Genomic DNA, 19,080 nt, shown 5'->3' on the forward strand with positions numbered 1-19,080 from the left:
CATCGTTTCCGTCGAATTTTTGTCGAAATTTAAAAATCTTCGAAATTTCCGTCGAAATTTCCATCGAAATTTCCATCGAAATTTCCTCGAAACCCGAAATTTTATTCCTTGGGTTTATGCACCTCTTTTTTGTTTTTCTTTAGTTTTTCTAAAATTATTTTTATTTTTTTAAGATTAAAGTTCACTTTAGTCCCTTTAGTTTGGGCTAGGTTCCACTTTAGTTCTTATATTTCAATTATTCTGATTTTGATCATGTACTTTACATGTTGCAATTCAAGAACACATTACAATTTGCATCCATTAATTTGTTTAATTCATCATTGAATCGTTAACGAATTTTGAAATACATGACCAAAATTTCAATGGTTTGTAAAGTACATGACAAAAAACACAACGAATTTGATAATTTCATGAATGAAAATGCTAATGTGTCTTTGAATTGCAACGATTTGTAAAATATAAGACTGGACCAAAATCAGACAAATGAAACTACAAAGACCAAATAGAATCCAGCCTAAACTACAGGAACAAAAGTGAAATTTGACATTTTTTAAGTATGTTTTAAGTAAAGAGACATTTTTGGCCCTTAAAATTGGTCACTGGTCACGTGCTTAGCATGTGATCAATGTTTGACGAAAAAACCTTAATTGAGCTAAATAAAAAGTTATAGTCCTTAATTGGAACAAATTAAATGCATCTTCAACTGCGACAAAAATATAGTTAAAGTCATTTTGCTAAACTTTTCCCTTAAATCTATTAGGTGAACATTTCTTCCATAACAGTGGCAAAAAAAAAAAAAAAAAGAACATTTCTTCCTTTACTAGTTTACTACCGTCCTCTAAAGATCACATATATTATATGAGCTAACCATAGTGTTTTTTTTCTTTGGCCCGGTGAGCTAACCATAGTTAACTTCGGGTAATTAATGCATTGATATCCCACTATTTTGCTTCGTTACCCTCAGTTTTTCCCGAGTTTAACTTTTGCCCCTCAAAAATATGAAAATTAAATTTATAAGTCAATAAAATCTGTTTCTTTTGCAGAATGTAACTAACTAGTGTAACCAAAAAAATGTAACTAGTGAAGCTTCTCTACGACATTGAGCTAGCACTAAACCAAGACCAAACTAGTTTAAACATGTACCTTACTACCCCATGAGTCAAGTCTGCTTAAGAGTTTAATCATGACCCCAATATAAAGCTACATATCACAAGCTTACTAAACCTTCTCAATCGCATCATGGCATCAAATGGATCCAGATACGTCCATGCCCAAATGCTCACATCTTGACAATGCATCTGGGCTTTTGTTCACACTAATCATGAAGCATAACATGCCAGACTCTAATGTTGATACAATAACAAAACCCAGAGCAAGAGCATTCTAACATTGTGGGCTTGACATATCAAACTGACAACATAACACGCAAAACTGTTTGGCAAGAGACAAATACCTTACTTTTCTTAAAAGGACCTCAATAATAACGTAATATAAGCAAAATCTTGTAAGTGGAAACCCATAACAGTAGGATGCTTCCCAAAAAAGAAAAAATAGTTAAAGCCAACAAGGGTTTGGCATTCTGTCTACATTCATAGAAGTTGGAAGACATGCATTGTGTTTCCAAAGGTGGAATGGATTTACAACCAGGGGAGATGAGGGCACATGCATTGCAGTAATTTAGCAGCCCGGAGGACAAGTCTTGTTCATGAAGCTTATGTTCAAGTGTCTTCCCAGAGAGTCAAAACCGTATGCGTTTAACATCGGTTTCCGGAACACTTACATCATTTCCATTTCCCTTGCCTGAAACAGATGTTTGACCTCGGACCTGCAGAATCAACCAAGTCAATTATCAAGTTTATCAAGCTAAAGGTATCGGTCCATTTCACCCCACTAAAAGAGTATAAAAAAAACAGAACAAAACAAACAACTTTTTTAGGAGAAAACAAGTATTAAAAGTAGAGAACCTCTTCACAAATAATAACTGCATAAAACATTGGCAGTTTCTTTGTCAAAATACTTTGTACAAACCTAAAAGGTTCTAATGGTATAATTGTAGGGCAAGTTTGGCTGAAATTCCAAAAACTGTTTTTAAATGCAGTTTAAAAAATAAAAATAAAAGATTTTAAAATGGTAGTTTCCAGTTGTTTAATAATTTCATAATTTTTGAATTAAAAACTGAACAGATAGATATTTTCTGAAAATTGTTGGGCAAACAGTTTTTGGAAACTCGTTCAGCTGCAACTTTCTGCACTTGGCTTTTGCACTTTTTTCATGATTCTAAACATAAAAAACTGTTTTTGAATGTAGAACCAAACATGCCCTTAGCTTTTTGTTCGCTTATGCACTTGGGTGGCAAAGACTTATGGGGGCACAAACTTACAGTTTCATCAGGAACAACTGCATATCTCTCTGATGGTGACACCCAAGTTCTCCCTGTTCAAGGGAAACAGAAAATAAATGCAAAAAGAATAGCAATAAAGCACTTTTCAAGGAAATGAGGGAATACAGCACCTAATGATGGATCAACTTTTGAAGATTCTATCTGCTGCCCGCTAGATCCATCAACACTCAAAGACTCTATAATCTTCGGAACATTCCTTCAGTCCAAAATGTACATCATCAGTTTGAGACTTCAGAATGAAAAAAAATGTTTGATCGAATCTAGTTTCAGTTTCACAACAAAAGAGAGTGAAAGCAAAGCAGGAAGTAACATGAAAAATAGCCTAACTCAACCTGGATGAACCCAAATAGGGCATGCTTAGACTCATGCTTGCAAGATATGACTACTGAAAAGAGAAATCTTAATTCACAAGCAAGAACCACTACATACCGCTACCATAATTTTTTTGAGAAGAAAGATACTTTTTATTGATCAAAACTCAGAGCAATGCACGCAATGGACAAGATATCCATTATTTAAGAGAAAAGATCAAAAAGAAAAACATAGAGGCTTATGCCTCATAAAGCAAAATCCATCTATCTAAGTGCTGCCCTCCAATCTAGAACTATATCGGACAAATATACACCCCTGAAATCACTAGTAACAGATGCCCTCCCTTTGCTGCGCTCCCTTTGGGCATCTGTTACCATAATTACCAGACCAGTACTTGCGTTTGTTTACATCGTTGGATTGGTAATAGTATCCATGTCTATTTTCATCTATCTAGGATACAAAAATGAATGACAATTATCAGAAACAAATAAGAATAAGCAGGACCAAGATTATTACTGCAACAAAGATTGATCCTAGATTCTTCCTGGAACAAATAATTAAGAATTGAAGGATCTGCTCATCGAATGAGGCAAAAGGAAGGCATGTCATTGGACAAACTGCATAACAGCTTCCTACTTCTTCTGGAGAACTTCATAAGATCTTATAAAGAACCCTTGATTGTATGGATATGGATTTATAATCACTATTTATTTTTTCAAATAATCAAGAATTGAAGGATTATGCTCATTGAATGAGGCACAAAAGGAAGGCATGTCATTGGACAAACTTCATAACAGCTTCCTATTTCTTCTGGAGAACTTCATAATATCTTATAAAGAACCCTTGATTATATGGCTATGGATCACACCAACACTTACGTTAAAGCATGCTTTCTAATAGCCCTCTTATAGATTTAAACTAGGGAAAATTACATCTGCACCCCCTAAACTTTGACCCATTTGGCACTTTGCCTCTAAAAAATATTGACTCACATTATCCCTTGGAACTTCTTTTTTTGTGTGTTAACGTGGTCCCTACCATCCATTCTATTTGATTTTCTGTCAAAATTCATTATGTGCCATGCACATGACCCATTTTTTAAGGGGAATTTATCTCTCTCTCTCTCTCTCTCTCTCTCTCTCTCTCTCTCTCTCTCTCTCTCTCTCTCTATATATATATATATATATGTGTGTGTGTGTGTGTGTATATATCTCACATAGTGCCAATTTATTGGCTGCTAAATGTGGTAATTCAGGAACCTATAAGTTATCAAAACATTTATAAAACTCACAAACCTGCAACTTCTTATGCATGCATCAAAGAAAAAGAGCACAGTGACAATTAGATTGGTAAAGTTTGTTGCTTTACCATTTTTCCGAAAAGATTAAACTATTAGGATGTGGTCTAACAATTATCTTATATTCTAACATGGTGAAGAAACATTCATTTATCCAGATGTAAATTACCGGTCAACTGATTCCCCATGCCCAAGCTGTCCATTTGTACCTCTCCCCCACGAAAACACATTTTGTTTTTCAGTAACAGCAAGTGTGTGTCTCCATCCACAAGATATTTGAACTACTTTCTGCCAAGTGCAAGATGCAAACCATTAGAACATAAAACAATTCTCTCATATCAGAAGTCAAAGGAAGATAATCTCTACAAAACTGAATGTCAATGTCATGGCCTATCTTAACCAATTTTTGGGAGCTACAGTAATAAGAATGTACCTGCTCATGGGGAAATTTAACTTGCACAGGGGAACAGTGATCAACATTGTCACCAACGCCAACTTGTCCAAACTGTACATGAAATAGAAAATGGTAAATAACTAAACAGAAGGGAAATGAGGAAAATTAATTGCTAATAAGACAAAGTAAACAAGTAGAAGCTTAAAAGGAGGGAAATAAAAAGGTAATAAAAGTTTCCAATGGCCAACAGAAAATATAAAGAAAAAAAAGGCATCTACTGAGTTGTATGAATTTGAGTTTATGTTTGGTGAGAAAAATAATGCAAAATTATACCAAAAACATTTTGCAAGGCCCATTTTCATCTAAGCAATAATTATTCATGAACCAGAAAAATTAGTTAAAGGTGAAAATTAAGGGAACAGAAACCAACAACCTTATTCCAACCCCAGCCATAAAGTTTTCCATCAGATGTGAGTGCCATAGTATGCCTCCAACCGCCTGCTGTCTGGTAAGATTCAAGCCAAGAAAGTTTTAACACAAAGGACTAAAAAGTAACAATTACATCCATCATATCTAATTGGTATAAAGAAAGTTTGCATTACCGAAAGAGGAGATCAGTTTCCCATTCCCATGTCCTAGTTTCAACTTTATAATAATGATCATGACAATAAAATTGATTTGGTATCCTAATGATACCATTTCTACTCACAACCTTTCCGAATGTTAGTGATTGAGGACAATAGTAAGAGTAAGGAAGAGAAGAGAGATCCGGACTCACTCCGCTCTTTGTCATCACACCAGAGGTGCTTCACACACAAGCAGAAACTTTGACTTCTTTCACCACTATCTAATTTTACAAAGTAGCCCTTTCATAGAGCCATTAGTACAAGAATCATTAAAAGACCCCAAGTTATTGCAATTAGGAATTCTAAAAGACATAACTTATGACAACTAATAGATTGATCAGCGAACATAAAGAGACTCATAACAATGAAAATAGGACTCCAAAACAATGGACCTAAATTAAATGCGTTAATTGCATCTATTAATTATAAAGACTCTTCATGTGGTGCTTGGAACTTGGATGGTCTTATTTATTATATTCTATACTTGATTCCTGCATTAGTTAGAATATAAAAACAATTGTTGGCCCACATCCTATTAGCTTAAGCTTTTGAGAATAGTGGTAAACCAACAAACTTTATCACGGTATTAAAGCAGGAGATAGAATCCCTGTAATTACATCATCCCAATATAAGTTGAATTCCCCATGTTGGGCTCTAATGGAGAGAGACCCACACGTGAGGAGTGTTAGAATACAAAAAACAATTGTTGGCCCACATCATAATAGCTTAAGCTTTTGTGAATAGTGGTAAACCAACAAATTTTTATCACATCAAATGAGAATGCTGCATTACAGGGATTTCTAAAAGCTCTTGGAATGGTAATGGATATGGGTATGGGATTCCTCAAATCCCATTCTGCGAAACAAACCCTACTGAAGGTTTGACAGTTAATGAAGTGCAGGCTTGAGCCTACCAAAAAGATGATGAAGATAAATAAAAGGAAATCTTTTGGCAGTCTCCAATAGCCTATTTCCCACTAGAATTCCTTGGTATTGCTTTGCTTTTCTTATTTGGAAAAGGTCAGAATGTTGGAATGGTACATGGTCACTTTATCTCTTGATCTGCAAACTACACAGGGTATTCTGCTAGGTTGTGATACAAAACAGAAGGAAGCTCATGAAAAGAATATCTCCGATGTAGATGCCATCTAAACCAGCTGGCAAAGTCTCTTGTTGTGGTAGAAGGACATGGAGTTGATTCCCACCTTCATCAAGGTTGGAGGGTTTATGTGATGGGAGATGGTTACCTCTCATTGTGTGGCCAAAAGACCCATTGGATCCCAAATGAATCAAAAGCAAAATGGAATATCTTCTACAGCAGAACAGTTACCTCTTTCCTAATTATCTATTTCTTATGAAACTATAATACTGAGGAAATGTGTTAATTTACAAAGGCATCCTACAGATTTAATTTCCAATCAATCAAGTCCTGCTGTCCAAACCATTCCGTTACCCTTCATTCTATATATGTTTATTTAGCTCGTTCTTGCAGTATGACCCTATAATACAGAACTGCCAGTGTTGCAAATTTTGATACGGACACCATTCAACTCTGATCAAAACTAGATTTTAGAATGATAAAATTCAAGAGGTCAATTTAAAAAAATTATTTGCACCTCCAATGTCATCAAAATTGTTTAGCAAGTAATATAATAATTTCTAATGAGTTGTCTTGCAAGGCATATGTAACGTAACACAGAATCTGCATATTCGAGAGGCAATCAAAGGAAAATGTGTTTACAGGCATACCACATCCTTAAATACTGACCATATAGAAGAACCCACAATCCGTAAATGAGCAAAGATGTCAACTCAATTGACTAGATGCCCTTTGAAATAATTGATACATGTTTATGCCAACCACGTGTACGACAAATGTATTATATACCTGAGTATTCTATACAATTCACCAAATGGACATAAAAGAATATGACTCATCTGAAATTTATTCAAAGCCAGAATCCATCTCTGAAGAAATGTTTCCAACAGTTTTTTTTTTTTTTTTCATTTTTAATTATTTTTTTGTTAGATTCACTATTAGACAACCAGTGGACCCCAAAAGCATAAGTAGTTAGGGAATGAGCCAAACATCATATATACAATTAACACCCTCCCTCATGTACAGTTTTGAACTGCACATAGAGAGGCAGACAGAGACTAAAATATAGATGCAGCCCCACCATATAACTTGCAAATTAACAAATTCTTGGGGAATGGAGATGATAGATTTCGAACTCAAACCTCATGAAATTAGGGTTTTGATACCATGATAGACAACCATTGGACTCCAAAAGAGATGAGCAAACAATGCATATCAAGTTAATTTTGACAAGGCAGGAAACTTGTAACTCAAAACTAGTATCAAAATCCCTTACATCTTTAAATTAAATAAGGAAAACAGTATGTTTCAATGTAAAAGCTAAGAGATCACCTCAGAAATAAATTTGTCACTCAAGGCTTCTAGCTTGTGAGGAACAAGGTGATCGTCAAAATCGCCATGTCCTAGTTGACCATATTTGCTCCACCCATATGTGTACAATTGACCTGATGAGGAAACAGATATTGTGTGCCGCCATCCGCATGCAACCATAACCATCTTCTCACTCTGCATTTTTTAAAGTAGCAAGTTGATGTTTAATGCAATCAAGAAGCAAAGGCAATAGAGGGATTTGGACCAAGTAAAATTTGAAAGATAATGGCATATAAGAATCTAGCATCAAAAGCACTGAGGAATCTTTTTTTTTTTTCCAATCAAATAATGAGGATTGTTTTTTTTTCAATCAAATGATGAGAGGAGCTTATTAAAAATAAATAAACAAATTAATTAACCTACAACTATAACCTGTGAGGGTTCAGAACAAAATCATCACATGAGGACTTCATTAACTGAGTCCTAAAGCAGGGTGAAAAGGACTTAACAAGTTTTTTGCTTTAATGTCCAATTTTTTGTGTCTTTTTTAATCTACCCCACCAGAATTTTACCTTGGCCATTTTTCTTTACTTAGCATCACCAAATTTAAGCTCCTCTCTCATATTTGTGATTCCTTATTTTAATTGATGGGTCATTCATTTCATTCAGGAATGCTTAATAATTTCCATTTTTTTTGGTACTAATTTACTGCTAATAATATTTTGTTTCTCATCACAAAAAAAAAGAAAAGAATTTGTCAGTACTCAATCCTGTAGAAGATGGCTACAAATAGAATGAAGTAAAAAATACCAGAATTTTAACATACATTAACAATAGAAACCTTCTCCGGGACTAAGCGATCATTTCTGTCACCTAGGCCCAAGTTGCCATATCGGCCCCAGCCCCATCCATAAAGTGACCCATCTTCTGTGACAGCAGCAGTATGTTCAGCACCAGCAGCAACCATTTTGATAGGTTCTCCCTGCAACAACATACAAGAAAGTCACTGCCTAAACCATTTCAAGGAGGTATGCATAAACCAAAATAACAAATAGTAAAGTTCTTTGTTTTATTTTTTGTAGGATACATAAGCATTAATGATGTAGGATGATAGTAAGAGTGGGAAGAGAAGAGAGAGATCCGGACTCATTCCAGTCTTTGGCATTGCACCAAACGTGTATTGGAATCACTCCAATACAAAATAGAAAAATTCCGGCTTCACACTGGCCTTTAGCATCTCACCGAAGGTGGCTTGGAATCACTCCAAGTCAACTTGTGCTTCACACACAACAAGATTTCTTTCACCATTCACTTAATTTCAAAGATTACAAAATAGCCCTTTTATAGAGCCACTGGCACATGAATAATACGACCCACATTAATGCACTTAGGAATTTTTAAAGATATAACTCATCAACATTAAGAAGAAGCAATCTAGTGCTTTTTTTGGCTGAATCTGCTTGACTTATGTGCTCTCTATGCTTTCCCAATTTTCTTTGGACGAAAGGTTTGGTTTGGTATACTTTCAGTAGTCATTGCATATTCAATACTCTGATTACAAAAGCATATCTCTCACCTGATGTTTCTGAAACTTTCATGGACTCTAGTATCTACCCTCATGGGAATGACATCATTAACAATAAAGATTGCATAATGTATATCATTCAATGTCAGCTTTGATATTAATACAAACATAGGCAAGAGTGGAGGATCATCAAAGTGAATGCGTTAAAAAGAACGGTGTAACCTACAATACCTGAAATGCTTGAATCTTCTGTGGCACAAGAGAGTCCTCTGTGGTACCAAGACCAAGCTGACCGTTTTGATTTCGCCCCCAACTTCAACCAAATGCGTACCAAAAATAAATGAAAAATTAAAAAACTCATCCCCTAGTTTTTGGAATAAAATTGTCAAAACATGATAAAACACAACTGCTACCCACCATGGTCAGCTAAATTACTACCAAAAAGGTAAGTAATTTAGCTGAGTTATAATTTTCCACAGCAGGGCATTGGGGCATATTAATTTACAAGATAGTTTAGTCAGTATTGTTCTGGTACATAAAAACTGAAGCTAGATCCAATACGACATAGTAAATAAAAACTATTGTGTTATCAAAAAGCATGTACTTTCATTTATCAGTGTAGCATGGGAAGCCAGCTAGACAATAAAGGAGCCTGTATTTTCAAGAAATTATCTTATGTTTCTCTAACTAAAATGTGTGACGTGGTTATTTATGCCATCATATGATCAATCACTTAATTACCTAGAATAGGAGCTCAATTAATAGAGTGAAAAGTTATTCAATTTGGCAATCAAGCTTTACTCAGCCAATTGAGCATAGCAAATGGGAGTGGTTCCAGATTAAGAGAATTGCTATATGAACACCCATTTTTCTCTCATTACACACCCCTTTCTTTTATTTAGTGAAATACAATTTTAGCCCAAACCCAAATGACCATAAAGGGCAACCCACCTAGCCACCACCAGTCCCGACCCCAACCCCACCGCCCGCCGCCACTGTCACCGGCGGTTCAACCCACCGGAAACAGTGGCGGAAGGCAGTGGGGTAAGGGGCTGTGCTGGGTTTTGGTTTTTTTTTTTCTTGTGTAATGAAGATATTTTAAGAATTTTACGGGTGTGTATTGAGAAACTGAATAAATCAAAAAGAAAAAGGGGTGTGTAGTGAGAGGAAGAGGGGTGTTCAAATAGTAGCCCTCAAGATTAAATAGCATGTTTGGCACTGTTGGGGTTGGGGGTGTTCCAGGTGGTGCTACTAGTTCCTAAACAACCTTATTTTACTCCATTCATTTCATTAGGTATCTGTATAACACTTGGATGATTTTTCTCCGGCTCAAAAGGTGTGGAAAAGATAAAGGAAACGGGGACAGAGAGATATACTGTATAGGAGATGCCTTAATATCAAAATTCAAGGCAACCACTTTTGGGTTGAATCAATCTTTTATCGACATTTTAACTTAAAAGTCAAGTTACTGTTCAAACAATAAAATTAAGAGAGGGAGGAGAGGAGGGGAAGAGAGTTTACCGAAGACAACTAACCTTTGCACCTCACCTTCCATCGTTACTGCCAAACAATGGCTGTCCCCACAAGCAATTTGCCTTATCCTCACACTATGTAATGCCTTTATTGGCTGAGGTGTAAACAAGTCACTAGAGTTACCATGACCCAACCTCCCAAAGTCACCCCTGGAAAATTAGTAAAACACTAGATACTTATGAAGCTACAAGAAAGCAAGCAAACACTTAACTGGATGAGGCCCTTATTACAATACAAATGCATATAGCCAACATTAATTACAATAAAACTTCTGTTCACACCTCTCATTGCTCCATAAGATTTATTCAACCTCAAAACCATAAATAACACAGAACTTACTTACATTTCCATTAGTAATGAACAAAATCATCCAAATGATGTGTAAATAACAATTATGGCATGAATCAACTATTCCAAAAAAAAAAAAAAAAGATAGAAAGAGTGAAACAAAACAGAAATGGGAATTTGAACACTGGTGCCTAGAAAATGTGGTTGAAGATGTTCATATCAATGTGAAAAACAGATGATTGAAAAAATAATAATAATTGCTGTAGTTCTCAAAAGATAGTGTATGATGAAGTTTTAAGAAAAGCCGAAATATGAAACAAAAAAATTCAAAAGATAGAGTTGGAAGAGAAAGAACAGACCATCCCCAACTATAGACTTCCAAAAGTGAGTCAGAGTAAGCAGTTGTATGATCAGCTCCACATGTAACAGATACTATTTCATGGCCATCCAATGCACTCAAATGTGTAGGTGAAAGTCGATCTTCAGCATCACCATGGCCTAACTGTCCATCCTCTCCTCGTCCCCAAGAACATACAACATCTCCAGCTTTACATTAATGGAACAAAATCATTATATGTCCCATCAACATATACACATATAAGATTTGCAATGTGAGACTAAAGATGCTTTCAAAAACAATAACTAGCAACTGGACTGAATCTAAAGCAATCAACTCAAACGCCATTAGCATATATATGCACAAATGGAAGCAAAATTAGCAGAAGAGAGAGAAAGAAGAAGCTTACAGAGAAGAGCAACAGAGTGACTGGCACCAGCGGAGATGAGGAGGACGCGACGAATTGGAGCAGTAGGAGCAGTGACGACTTCACTCGCTAGCTCCTCCGCCATGAGAGAAAGATCGAGAGTAAAGGCGAAAGGACACGTGACAAAAATGAGAAAAGGGGTGGATATTCAAATGGGTGTGTGGAGAACAAGTGAGAAGTTTGACAAGCAATAAAGGAGGTGGAGGAGGAGTAGTGTGGGGCTCTCCGGTATTTATAGCGATGGAGATAGGCCCGAAAGGCCATGTGCTCTTCACGCTTCACTGTACCTATGGCTGCCTCCCTGGCTCTACTATAGTACAAGTAACTGTACAACGTACAACACACCCACTGTTAACCCCCTAATTAGTATTTATAGTGGAGGGTGGGACTTTGCAGGGATTACGGAAAAGCTGACTGTGAAATAATGCGGAAACAACGGCATTCATTGCGGAGGGACCCTCCCTAAACCACCCATTTCTTGTATTTTCCACCACATGACTTTTTTTTTTGTTTTTCTCTCTTCATCGCCTTTGTCAGAATTTTTTAAGTGTAATTTCATAAATTTTTCAGATTAAATATAAAATATATATTTTAAGTTTTTTCTTATGTTTTTTTTTTTTTTTTTTATAAATTTGGTATCCAAATTTTGATTTAATCGTTCCGATCCAAGTGCAAATGTCCGCACTTGAAAATTTTCCTTGATTTAATACTCCAACTTTTTTTTTTTTTTTTTAAGTTTCTAAACCAATTTTGTCATGTGGGATAAAAATATCATTCTCGAGTCTAAAGCTACATTACTCCCCCCAAAGCCCTCTCAAATTTTCATATTATCAATAAAGTTAATTACACAAACACCTTCTGAGGTTTTTAATGTTTTCACATATACCTCTTAAAGTTTCAAAAATTACAACGAGACCTCCTGAGGTTTTAAACTGTTTTCATATAATCTCTTCTGTTAAAATTTTGTCAAAAAAATTGATGACGTCATCATAAAAACATTTCTAAATGACAAGTTTCACCTTATTGTTATTTACATACACACCCTCTGAGGTTTATCATGTTTTCACATAACCCCCTAAGATTTCAAAATTTACACAAACACCACAAGAGGTTTTAACTCATTTACAAAAGAGTTCCTAAGTTTCAACACATTCTCACATAAGCCTTTAATCATAAACAAGTATGACAAAAATGGTAAAATACCAAAATAACCTACATCTTGAAAAAAAGTTACCGATTTTTAAATTTTAAAATATTGCTAAATCTTATTTTGCTTGTATGGAAATATTGCTAAATTTTAAAATAAGTGTTTCTTTTATTTTAATTCAATTATTTGCTAAATAATCCATTTATTTCATGTATAAATAATTATTGTCGAAAAAAAACTCATTTATTTGATTGTGATATTCTAGAAAAATAATTCATATGTTCATAAATATATATATTAAGACAAATAAATTGCAATAGTTTAATTTCAAAAACAATATCTTTTAATATGTAAAAAATATATATATTATTATTGAGAAACATTATTTTTACTTCATAAAATATTATTTTAGTATTTACAAGATTGTATACTTATGTTTGTGACTAAGGGGTAACATAAAAAAGGCTAAAACCTTGGAGGGTTTTGTGAAAATATGATAAACCTCGGGGGGGTTTTAGTGTAAATGAACCTTAAGGTTAAATTTGTCATTTGGAGATATTTTTGGACGAAATTTTAACATAAGAGGTTATGTGAAAACGATTTAAAACCTCATGGGGTCTCGCTGTAATTTTTGAAACTTTAGGTGGTGTATGTGAAAACACGAAAAACTTCAGCGGGTGTTTGTGTAATAAACCTTTATCAATAAGACCTCATTTCCTGCCATAAAAAGATCTATACTCATTATCGTCATTTTAATTCCTTGCTAAAAAATTAGCGAATTATGCAGACTAAAGAGAAATAAGGCTAATTAAAAAGAAATTGCCCTAACAAAAAACATTATGGACATGCAAACCCAAGTAGAAGATTGTTGGGTATGATAGATTTGTGGTAAGTATGATTGAGTTTGAAAATAACATACATATAGTGAGTCACTAAATCCTTTTTTCAAATTGTTTGCCTCAAAATCTCTACGGCCACGTGTCGACTAGGCCGCGGATCAAGGAAACTGTGTCCTTCTTGTATGCGTTGGACATGCCAATACGTGACTGCATACTGAGCTTACAATTGTAAATTTTGTGCGTAAATCTAACTTTCGATCAAATGATTGTGGACCGAGGAAGGAACGAGATATCGGTCGCAAAGGTTCTCACTGCCTTGATGATGCAAGGACTTTTGAGAGGGCGTGATGAAATATAAGTGATTTAGTGGGTGATTATGGATGTATGGATGATGGATGTGAATTTGATGAAAATAAAAAGTAAAATAAACAAGTAGATGCAGGAAAAGTAAAAGTGCAATAAAAACAAAGGTAATTCTAAAGATTTAATAGAAAGAATACGAGTGTGAACAATAAAAGTGCAAAAATCTAACACTATTCTAAACTACGAAAGCGATAAAGAAAGCAATAAAACTAATTTCGTGCGGAAAATAAACATAGTTAACGATATGCAAATTAAAGATCATACTCATATTAATACTAAGAAATCCATTGAAAAACCAAACATTCTGAAACCACTAAACCCTTGAGGAAAACTATGAGATCTCCTCAAGAACAATCTACAAACTACTTGAAAATAAAAACTAAAATCCTAATAAGTTCATGAGCTTAATCATGGGATTAACTTCAATACCTCAAGAACAACTATTACAAATTAAAGTGAAACTAAAACTAAATTATGATAACTAGGAAGATTGAAAAGCTTGAATGATATTTGGTGATAATCTTGTTGATTGATTGATTTTTTTAGGGGTTTTCTTCTTCTTGTGCTTCTCCAACTACTTGTATTTATAGGGTTCAATGACAACCCTATTGGGCCGGGCCATTACTTGGCCTCAAAGACTCTCAGAGATTTGATGAGATAAGATCCTTATCTTCACTTGGTCTCTAAGAAATATCCAAACTCTTCCCATGATGGGCTTGGAGATAAAATCTTTGACATTAAATTCTGAGTACAATCTTGGTAATAAATATGGAAGCTCATAATTAGGATGTCGGCCATGGCTCATTGTCCTTGGGCACTGAATGGACTTTCATGATACTCTTGAATCACTTCTACAGACTGCGGTCGAAACTTCATTGTCAACATAGGTTGCTCGCTTGCTCAGTTGGAATAGCTTGGCCACAATCAAGTTTGTCTACAGCCATCAATTAGGTGAGGTTGATATGCATATACGGCCATCCATGTGGTCGATGACCGTAAGCACATTCAACCTAAATATTAATTAACTTCTTAATTTAGCCGAAAAAGGTCGGCCTAAACTAGCTTGAATCAAGATAATTATAAAAATTATCTAAAATCCCATTTTCTGACTCTATTTGGCCGTCGGGCTACGGCCTAAATTTAGTGATGGCCTGAGTATTAGAACTCGACCTGAAATTGCAGCCCAAATTTAATGGCGGCTTGAGTGTTGTAACTCGACCCTAAAATCGTGGCTTAAACTTAGTGACGGCCTAAGATTGCGGCCTGACAGCCTGAAATCACGGCCTAAATACATTTTAATCCAGGCCACACAAGGATTCTATTATATGATCTCAACCCAAACTCACTATAACTGTCAGAATGCAACCTAAATATATTTTAGCCTATGGGCAAAATTTTGGTTCAAACACAAATCTAATAAAAGGTTGGTTTCTTCTTGTAGTAAGATCAACTGATTTGTGAGCATACCTAACTTGTTCAATCGTATTCAAGAAATGGCGGGTGAAATTTCAATGGCTTGACACAAGAAGAATGTGCTATGGGGATACCTAGTTTTTCTTGGGTGTTGGCTACGTGGAAAATTGTAATAATAATATTTAGTAATATAATTTGGTACTCAAACTATTAATTGTAGTATTTGTAATAATACTCTATTGTAATATAATTTAGTATTAATAATACAAATATAATAAATATGGGGGGAAATAACTCGATCAAGTGAGTCTAAAAATGAGTTGAGACCAAGTCAAAAAAGTAAGGCGCACAAAATATGAGACCATGGTTGACTCCTTGCATGAAAAGTAAGGAATCAGAGCAACATGAAACAAGGGCCACCCTCGAGTGATGTAATGGAGCTCAAACCCCAAAAAACCAGCTTGTGCTTCAAGGAAATAGATGTATGCCTTAAAAGCCAATTTATTTTAAATTTTAGTAAATACTTAATTATTTAATTATAAGGGTAATGAAGAATTTCATGCGTCACAATAATAGTATATGACTTATTTTGCATAATGCATGTAATGTCCATGAAAATTAAGGTATAAGATAGCATTCTAAAATTTTTAGAATCAGGAGACCTATTCCACTTATTTCCTAGAATATTCCTGATTAATGGATCACATATTGGGCACACATGCTTTGATATTAGCACTAGTTTGTTATATCATCACAACGAAGTAGATGATTGATCTCAAATTATTTATGTACTAGGTGTAACGTCTTGGAAACTACATAGCACCTATTATAAGGATTTCAAGATTACAACTCATCAAGTGTTATATTCCCAAAACCCTTAGAATAAGTTAAGCCATTTGTTTTGAAACATAGTTGGATCAGAGATAAAATTAGCAACATATAAATGAAATAACAGTGAAAGAAAACTAATGAAAAAATATAATAATATTTAAATTCACAAAAATGGTTAATTTACAATTCAAACAGAAAACAAACTGTCTTCTAAATTGCCTACTGTCATTTCCCCTTCGCTCTTCTCCTCAACATTCTCTGCAACAATAATTGTGGGGGTGAGCATCACCAAAACAACTGATCTTTTACTCAACTGACCCAAAAATGTTTTTCACATGAGTCCATACTCCATAGGTTGTACAGAAGTAAAGTTTTCCAATAAAATTATTTTATTTAAACAATTTATTTTCAAACACAATCAGAAACCATAAACCCTAACAAGGGTTACTAACAATCAATATATGCTAACCACTCAGTAGCATTTCAATCATAGTACTATAAATATGTTAGCATTAGACATTTAATCACATCTTATATTAATAACATTATGATGCATGTACATAAATATTCAATATGTCACATGATAAATTATGTGCATGTAATTCATGTATGCAAGTGTACCATGGGCTCGAAGAAGCAAAACCAATACTTGCAACAATTCAAAATAATTAAACCTAATCGATAATTGTTTCTTTATCAACTACCCCCGCAAATCCCTACTAAATAATGTAGGAGGCAAATAACAAGACGTCTTCAAATTTGATCCTCAAAGGCTAGAAAGCATGTGATCAAAACGTAACATCCTTAATCAAACACATAGTACAACTAGGTTAATATCTCACTAGTGGTTTAGAGGATCGAACCCAAGGTCAATCAAAACATGACCCTTCATCTCAAATTAGAGGTTAAAACACTTGAAATTCATTAGTATCAACAATCTAATAATTTCAATGCTCATGCATGTCATAATAAAGTATGCATGATAAGTAATAATTGTTATTCAAATTCTTATTAGTACATTTGAATATAAAAGCACAACTATTAACATCTCAAATTCATAAATTGGATTAGCTCATTCTTAATACTTTAAAACCCTAAATGTTTGTTAAGTTTTTTTAATTACAACAAGTGATAGACAATTTATCATGGAAAGTTCTAATTTCACTCGTTCACCAAAAAATAATCGGTGGATTGATTAATAATCTATTGACCTTCAATAGAGAAATTAATTAAGGTTACAAGTTCATGTCACTTGATTTCAATTTCTCAAATTATCAATGAATAATCTTAATTATATATATATATCATGCATATAAGGCTAATTGTGGGACTGCCTTTCTGGTCGTGGGATCTCTTTTAATGAGATCCAACAGTGGATCTTATAACCCACACTTTAACCCATATAGGCCAATTTTAATTAAGTTCCCAGCACTTAACCCATTCCCGGCAAAGAGATCCAACTCGACTTCACCATCACCATGGGACTAAGCTAGCTCGCGAAGAAGAAGAAGAAGCAGGGAAGCTCACGACGGGGAAGGGAGCCTCGCGACAAGTTTCAGGTATATTCTTCTTGGTTTTTTGATTTGTATGATGGGGTTTTCTTGAAATATTTAAGATATGGTTTCAAACTTATTCAGGAGTTAAGGTTGGGGATTTGGGAATTTCGAAATATCAAAAAGAGTTGCTGCATCCTTTAAGTTCTCGAAGAGTTGCTACATTTTTGGTTGTTAAATATTGCAAGATTAACCAGGACTAATAGACTCTAAGACATGTTTGAGTAAAAATTAAGGGGAAAAAAGGAAGAAAGAAATGAAAGTGAACAACTTCTAGCTGTATTTGGGAGGGTGAACTTTACTATAAAATCAATTTTTATTACACCTTTCCCCTGTACATAATTACATATTACAATATTATTGAGATTGTCCATCAGTTTTTATTACACCTATAAAACAGACATTCTATAATGTTTCTAAATTATATGAATCTGAAATCATGAACACCAGATGGATTGGATAGCTCCCTGTATTCAGTTTATTTAGGGTTTTATTCTTAGATTTTTGTAATATCCTAGAAAATTCAAATTTTCTTTATAATTTACCTTGTTTTTACATGAATTGTTGGAGAGTTATAGTTTTTAAAAATGTTTAATTTTTTTTAATTAATGTTTATAATTTGGTTTGATCCAAAAGCTGACTTTTAAAATTATTGAGCTTTCGTCTTTGACTTTGGGCACGTTGGATAGATCTCGAGTCCACGAGTTCGTAGACACGAAGTATGCGTAAATTGGAGTTACGGTTTGAGTTTTATAGACGTTCAAAGTCGAGGGCATATTTGTAATTTTTACTTACATGGTTTTTAAAAACCCAAATCACATCTCTCTCTCTTCTGATTTTTCTCTCTCTCCCTGACTTCACTTTCTCTCTCTAACCTTCCTCCTCGCTCACACACCCCCCCTCCCATCCACCGTCGACTTCGACCTCCGGCGAGCACCCTGACACCGACCACCCTCCCCCGAGTTCACACTTTCTCTATCTCTGCACTCTCCCTCCCGCGACACCAGCAAGCTGGGCTAGTTTTTCCGGCCAGTTTCTCAGCGACCCAAGGTCGTCGACGTGCAGCCCTTGTGCCGGTCGTCCTCCCCAGCCCAGTCTTGTACCTCGCCGCCAACCCTCGACGACGTAATGATGCAAAATAGAAACAGAGTCACCACCGACGATTTGATTTTTCCAGCCAAGACGTGACACCGGACCTACTGGGCTTTGTTCCCCTCGTCATGGTGAGTCCAGCCATGGTCTCTGTTCGTCTAGACGATGCTCCACGACAGAGCAATGAGCTCGGGAAGCCAAGCCAACCGCCGTTTTTGGCCGTTTCCGGCAACTTTTGACCGTCGACCCAATTACGAGAATTAATCCTTCAGGTATGGGTAATCTTTCCCCTA

General features: G+C 35.0%; 1 protein-coding gene across 1 annotated transcript; it reads right to left on the bottom strand.

Annotated features, from left to right (window-relative positions):
* Positions 1–1,207: 1,207 nt before the first annotated feature.
* UVR8 (Regulator of chromosome condensation (RCC1) family protein) lies at positions 1,208–11,847 on the bottom strand. Its single transcript, XM_086244778.1, has 12 exons — positions 11,532–11,847; positions 11,145–11,331; positions 10,500–10,646; positions 9,196–9,277; positions 8,266–8,421; positions 7,461–7,634; positions 4,838–4,909; positions 4,444–4,515; positions 4,180–4,298; positions 2,512–2,597; positions 2,381–2,433; positions 1,208–1,825 (listed from the first exon to the last, which is right to left on the bottom strand). Exons 1-12 carry the CDS (start codon positions 11,632–11,634, stop codon positions 1,739–1,741), a joined length of 1,338 nt encoding a protein of 445 aa, XP_086100904.1. The 5' UTR covers positions 11,635–11,847; the 3' UTR covers positions 1,208–1,738.
* Positions 11,848–19,080: the final 7,233 nt, after the last annotated feature.

The sequence above is a fragment of the Dryas octopetala genome, chromosome 5 (assembly GCF_963921425.1).
Source record: "Dryas octopetala chromosome 5, drDryOcto1.1, whole genome shotgun sequence".
Lineage (NCBI taxonomy): Eukaryota > Viridiplantae > Streptophyta > Magnoliopsida > Rosales > Rosaceae > Dryas > Dryas octopetala.